The sequence below is a fragment of the Pangasianodon hypophthalmus genome, chromosome 15 (assembly GCF_027358585.1).
Source record: "Pangasianodon hypophthalmus isolate fPanHyp1 chromosome 15, fPanHyp1.pri, whole genome shotgun sequence".
Taxonomy (NCBI): Eukaryota; Metazoa; Chordata; class Actinopteri; order Siluriformes; family Pangasiidae; genus Pangasianodon; species Pangasianodon hypophthalmus.
This window is the reverse complement of record NC_069724.1, coordinates 15792899-15800091: the sequence shown is the minus strand read 5'-3', so window position 1 is coordinate 15800091 and position 7193 is coordinate 15792899. Positions and strand designations below refer to the sequence as shown.

Sequence of the window (7193 nt, the reverse complement as noted above, 5' to 3'; positions counted from 1 at the left end):
CACACAAAAAAACACATTATGCAGTGACCCTACCTCTTCTGCTCTCCGGACCTGCCTGGTCTATCTTGATGCCCTACTTCTGGTTGGAGTTCTCATCAATTGGAAATCACTCTCTGCTGCTGAAGATGGCCCCACATGGACAGCCTGAAGATCACTGAGATTACTGAGGATGGTACCACTTAAAAACCATGAAGACGGCTTTGGACCACAATTCATATGAACAGTTATGCTATGATGGCTTAGAACTACAGGTGCTATGATAGCTTTAGGACTGCAATTGCCACGAACAGTTTTGCACTCAAGTCTCCATCGGTGAACAGTAGATAAGTTCAACAAACAGACTTCATGTGAAAACTATAATGAATTTCCTGGTTACACAATTGCACTATTTGACCATGTAGTACACAGTTTTAGAAGGGATTTATTTATAATTGCACTATCTGTTGTTAACCAGATGAGGATGGGTTCCCTTTTCAGTTTCTCAAGTTCCTCTCAAGGTTTCTTCCTCATATTATCCCATGGAGTTCTTCCTTGCCACCTTTGCCTCTTTCTTGCTCATAATAAATTCATACACTTAAAATTTATATCTTGAATGTATTTATTTCTGTAAAGCTGCTTTGCGACAATGTCCGTTGTTAAAAGTGCTATACAAATAAAATTTAATTGAACTGAAGGATGGAAATTGTGTTGAAGCAAATGTTTGTTTTTAAATAAAAGTAATTATACATAATTTAAATTGTTTAAAAAATGTAAAATATGTGAAAATATGTATACCAAAAATGACACACATTTATTCAGAGCCCTTCTTTGTCAAGTACTTTTTAACCTAAAACTGCACATACAATATGAGTGTATTCTAAGTATACATTTATGTGATTATTTGCCTGTAAAAAGCTTGCATAAAAAAAGGTTTAAAGACATCAAACATGATAATGTCAGCTCCAGATTATACCATTCTAGTTTGTAGGAGTTCTCACCTAGAGGGAAGCTGATCTGGTCACACATTCCCAGCAACTGGCCAAAATAGACCTTGTTTTCCCTGGGAGAAAGACCCATTTGATTCATCCTGTGCACAGAAAACAGAAACCCTATGTTAACACATCACACACACACACACACACACACACAGTGCAACTGCATGTAATTGTCCATCAGTCTGTGTGTTGGTCCAGACTCACTTTTCCAGTGTGAATTTAACTGTGTCTTCATTGTGTGACGCCACCATTACATTGGCCACCCTGTTGTGGTAGATCTCCTCCAGGACATACTCCAAACACCTTTCACACAAAAATCTCTGTTTCATTTAAATATTTACGTAAACCTAAATCTTTAAATATACTGTTTAAAATCCAATGATTTTCACAATTTGTTCTTCCTGATGGATACATTCCATGGAACTCTAAAGAATATGTATTACATTCAGTTTTTGTTCAGGTCACTAGAGGTGAAAAAAGAGAATGGAAGAGAGAGATGACCTGTGGTACATTCTGTTTGTGGACTCATAGTCAGGATTAATTGGATCGTTGTATCCAATCTCAGCTGCTCTTTGTCTCTCCTGGTGCATGTAAGCCCCACGAACCAGTTTTGCTCCGAAATACCAGCCTTCCCGCCGTGACAGCTCCACATCTATAGTCACATTATCGTAAGCCTCCTACACACACCATTAATACATGGTTTTTAATCATTCGACATACAGCTTATTTGTGACAATTACACACACAAATGTAATCTCATTATTTTATATTAATGGCATTAAGGAAATATTAAATATATATATAAAAAAAATTAAGACAGCAAGCCAACCCAAATCCATTTTAAATCATAAGGCTGAATGAGCGCAAATCCTCAAGCAACACTGCAAAATCTAGTTGAAAGCCTTCCCAGAAGAGAGGGCCTGTTAGAGCAGCAAAGACGGGCCAGTCCATATTAATGCCATGCTGTGGCAGCGGGGCGTGGTCGAGAGTCAGCTGTGGACGGAGAGGAAGTGAGTTGAACCGGCAGGTAATGCGTGATGATTCTCACCTGTGTCTTGTTACAACCAGTCTACATATTTGAGTCTCTTTATGCTTTCAGGGATTCCCATAAACGGCAAGAGAGAGATTGTGTGACATAGCTGGCGGAGCTTGCGCGACTCGTACAAATACACACACACAATCCCCCATACACACGCTGAGGAGTGTGAACTTGAGCTTGACAAAGCAAAAGACATGAGTCCCTGACAGACCTCTTTTCTGCTGAGTTTTTGAAAGTGCGCTGAAAGGTATGGGTTGAATAAACGCAAGCCCGGAGCTCAGCTAAAATTCCTGCTGCCTATCAAGTCTTCCTCCACACCCTCACACACCGGGTTCTACAGTGGTGCCGAAACTCAGGATCGGGGAAGACTCAGACGCCTCCATGGAAGCCTCCCAACTCAGTAAAATCGTCAAGTCTCTCGCCATCCTCCACCAAACCCCAAACCAAGCACTCCTCGTCCTGCGCAACGAGCAGCAGCCGCACTTCGAGGTCATCACACAGGAGCAGGCCGAGAGCCAGCGGTCACGCTAGAAGCTGCTGCAGTCCACCACATCTCCAGCTGTGACCTCTGCCCCTGTGCCACATGTGATGTTCACCAAGATGGCCTCCATGGATGATCCAGAGGCCTTCCTGGAGCTCTTCAAGCGTGGGAATGGCCAGAGGAGGAATGGGCTGTGCGACTCCAAGTGTGCTTGTACGCAGTCTCCCATACCGGTTACCTGAACACAGAAAAATTTGGTTTGGGATGAACTCAAGGCCATGCTCGACATGGGAGTAATAGAGGAGTCCCACAATGATTGGAGCAGCCCAGTGGTCTTGGTGCCCAAGACTGATGGGTCAGTCAGTTTTTTGTGTGAACTTTAGGAAAGTCAGTGTAGTGTCTAAATTTGACCCATATCTGATGCCTCGCATTGATGAACTGCTCGATCGCATGGCTCATTTTTAATTGACACTGGAATTATTCAAGGGGCATTGGCAGATTCCCTTTACTCCAATATCTCGAGAAAAGACGTCCGTCACGGACTTGCGGCTTTGACTCTGTCAAGTTCAAGTTCACGCTCCTCATTGTGTGTGTGTTTGTGTGTGTGTGCGTGTCTCACAGGCTCTGCCAGCTATGTCACACTCTCTCTCTCACTGGCTACAAGAATCCCTGAAAGCACATAGAAACACAAATTAGTAGACAAGACACACGTGAGGATCATCATGTGTTACCTGCCGGTTCAACCCGCCTCCTCTCTGTCCGCAGCTGATGCTCGACCACGCCCCTGCTGCCACACACGCCTTCTGGAGTAGAATGTTCAAAAAGCACATATGGGTGTCATGGTCAAGTTTTTATATGCTGCAAAGAGTCTGAATGGATAACATAATAACTTAATAATGACAGTGTTTACGCTGAATGTTTTAATCAATTGAAAAAGAAAACCTAAGGCACATATTTAGGCAATGCTTATTTTTGCTGTATCGAGTCACCACCGTATCGTCTCACATTTTAATTTTGTGCATCATTACACCCCTAGTGTTTATGGTGATTTAAAGACAATGTGAAATGTAAATCATAGCACATCTTTCTTTCATAACGTTTTTGAGTGAAACAGGATATTCCTCTGGGAAATAACTTGGTTGGAATTGTTATTAATCCTTACAGCGGTTAGATAGTGAAAAATGACAATGGATCATTGGTTAATATTTTTCTATGCCTAAATGTGCATTTGGACACATTAAAAACTCAGAATACAGAAGTCAAGCTGAAGGTATCACATATTAATTTACTTATAACATATATAATCTGATTAAGGGCACATCTGAAACAAGAATGTCAGTTTTGATTTCAAATACTCTTTAAATAACACTAGTAGGCATACTTGTGTACTTGTGTGTTTGTCATACTTTAAGATAACACTGGTAGGTGTTGAAGATGATGGGTTTGTGCAGGTTGAAGATCCTCTGCATCTCTAGAGTCAGTCTGCTGATTGCTGGCTGGAAATAGGTCTGCTCAGCATCCACCATCAGTCTCACCCCGTTCTCAACGGCATGCTAACACAAACACACACACACAGGCGATAATGTGATAATATGAAAATGGTTAATGAGCTGTTATTAATACAATAACAACTACATTGTATTATAATAATATACTATTAATATAATGATAATATAGTAACTATAATATTAAGTATAATATTAGATTGTGTTATGGGAGGTTTATCACTACCCACATTCACATACAAACATAACAGCGCTGCTGTGACTTGATATGTTTTTTGGACATGGAACTAGCATTGCAGCTCAACAATCTTACCCTTGCATCTGTTAGCATGTCTGGATGTTGGGTGTTAATCTGTGACTTTGTATAGTCAGCACAAAGCATACACACATCTGAGACCCCAGTTATGTTAGAAATACCAGTAGATGACAACCAGAAATGTTTTAGGGAAAAAAGAAAAACAAAATAACTTCCAATACCCAGCTTACATAAGTGTGCACACCCATTTATAATTGGGAATGTGGCAGTGTTCAGAATCAACCAATCACACTCAAATGAAATACTAATTAGTATACACCTGCCATTAATTAAACTGACTGATACTGATACTTTATCCAATCTCAGAATAAGATTGCTGCTCAATACTGACTTGATTTGCATCATATGAGCCATTGGTGGCATTTTAAAAAGGGAATTGTTCAAATACAAGCCAACTCAGAAATAGACTACTTCTGTTCCTTTGAAATGACTAAACCCATGTTTTCCATTTTGCTACAATATAAACAGTACTGCTAATAGCTCTGCTGGGTTCAAAAAAAGGTTGATACTACATTCAAATAGAGTTGAGAGTGTATTAGAGAGTATTTTTAGTTGCACTGAGCCTTTTTTTGGCGATACTTCAAGACATCTGAGGGACATCCCAGATATCCCAGACAATCTGGTCTTGTTTCCACTGTCACTCTTTATGGGTCTTCAATCTTATTTGCATTGGGCCAATGTGCCTGCAAGTTTTTTTAAATTCTGGCCAAATAGGACCCATGCCAAATAGTTGTTTGAAAAATCAAATGATTAAACAAATTGAATCAAGTGTGGCTCCTGTTTGGCTGGAATGAAAACCTGTAGCCACACTGATCCTATGTGGATTCATTTTGCTCTGCTGGCTAATAACACTGTTCTCATGACTGTCGTGCAAAGGCATGCATTTAAATGTTCTATGAATATGCAATAATGCTGAATCTTAGCAATGTTTTTTATAGTATGATGATCAGATCACACCCCACTCAAATAAGTACTGCTTGCATCATAACCAGCCATATTTATGGAGAAAAAAAATAGCTGGAATCAGAATTAATATATAGCAAAAAATGTATAAATTTTTCTGAATAGACATGATTTGTAAGTGGGTGTTACTTCAGTGGCAACAGCAAAAACTGGGACTGAACCAGCACCACACATTATGATTATAGGATGTCTGTGTAAATGTTCTTGGAAATATAAAGTATTAAACGTAGAAATGCACTGAAGGCAGAGAGGTATATGGACTGCATAATATAATTGACAACAACAAAATACTAGAAGGTCAAAAAGCATGTGAAAGTATAAATGGCAAAGAAAAAACACACCGGTGACATTTTCTAGTCCATTTCTGGGAAAAAAAACTGGCAGCCTTGATCTCCACAGTAACGAATGAGTTGGGTAAAAAGCATTTGATGTGGCAGTGTGCATTAAACAAAACCAAGAACAACAAAAAAAACACAAGCATTATAAGAGCAAAAACACGTTCAGATTCAGGCCTCTGGAGACTCAAACACAAAGGAGTGAATACATGGACAGGACATAATGCATACAAAACAATAAAAACCACATCCACCAAAAACACATGAGAATACATGTATACAAGTTACACAAATAGACAACAAGTCACCACCACACACCAGAAGAGGAAAAAGAATACAGACACAGACTAAAATTTTAGGAGAAACTTTTAGATCATATAAAAGAGGAAGAATCTTCCTCTTCGTTCCTCACACACACACTCACTCACACACAGAGCAAACATAAAATATACTATGGTGTCAGACACCAGATGCACACAAGTCATCCAGAAGCAATCACTCTGCCAGAAACATTATCAAACAAAGACCCAAAGTGGGTAAAAATAACCATCATTAGAGGAGAAACTTTCAGCCAACTAACATCTTCAGATACATTAAATTATATAGCCTATATTTTGTAAGTCTATTTTGGGTACATATTTTATATTGCTTTATTTTTCTTACCCTTTGTTTTATTTTAACTACTTGTGCAACAGTGATCAGCATCAATCACGATGGGTCTCAAAATTTGTCTTTTGATGCAATCATTGATGACTTTGCTGAAAGAAGTCCAGGCATGTGCAGTTTTGAAAGAATTCTCAAATTCAGAACACATTCTCAAAAAGTGTCTACCCAAACGTGAATAACTTCACAATGTTGCACTGTAGTGTGCTGGAATGTATCATGTATGTATATGTATCATGTAGTTTACTGCATCATAGTTTATTGTATATTGTTTAATTCTTCTCGTAATTTGAAACAGGTTTGTTACTCACATTTATTATTTGTTATTTATCACCAGTTATTTACTTCATATTTATGTTAATGTTTATCATTATTTATGATATGCTATATAATATTACTATTTGTAATAATAATAATAATAACTAGTTAAAAAAAAGTTAGGCATTCTAAAATCTTGCCTAGGGCGCCAACAGAGCCTGGGCAGGCCCTGCATCTACATGCTACCTAGCTAAAGTTTTAGCCCCAGGTATTAGCTAGCTTCCCTTCTCCACATCCACGCTGCCTTGTAACAGTGTTGCAGTAACAGTATGGCAAAGAACCCATTTAACTTTAACACCCTAAGGACCCCAACACACCAAGCAGGCTTCTTGTCAGTGTGCTCAGAGTTTGCTGAATTGTCGTTGGAGGCCGGTGGAAAGAGACAAACAAATCTGAAGTGGACATACATCTATTGCTTTATGCAACAAGCAAGCCATTAGAGACTGATAGTTGTTAGGAAGAATAATTTGTTTTGCTACATCTGAAATTGCATCTTAACACAATAAACAGTATATCAAAACAATGCACTGCTAGGTACTGATACTGCTGGGTGGCATACTACTTTGACATGCTATTTAGTACAGTAGCCTGAGACTATA

The 7193-nt window shown here is 39.0% G+C and overlaps 1 protein-coding gene across 1 annotated transcript in view; it reads right to left on the bottom strand.

Annotated features, from left to right (window-relative positions):
* Positions 1 to 7193, bottom strand: part of prodha (proline dehydrogenase (oxidase) 1a) — a 37571-nt gene that overhangs the window by 14837 nt on the left and 15541 nt on the right. The window contains exons 10-13 of the mRNA XM_026929305.3: positions 3901 to 4047; positions 1476 to 1651; positions 1179 to 1277; positions 978 to 1066 (exon numbers count right to left, since the gene is read on the bottom strand). Coding sequence (XP_026785106.3) covers positions 978 to 1066; positions 1179 to 1277; positions 1476 to 1651; positions 3901 to 4047 — 511 coding nt within the window. The remainder of the gene's footprint in view (positions 1 to 977; positions 1067 to 1178; positions 1278 to 1475; positions 1652 to 3900; positions 4048 to 7193) is intronic.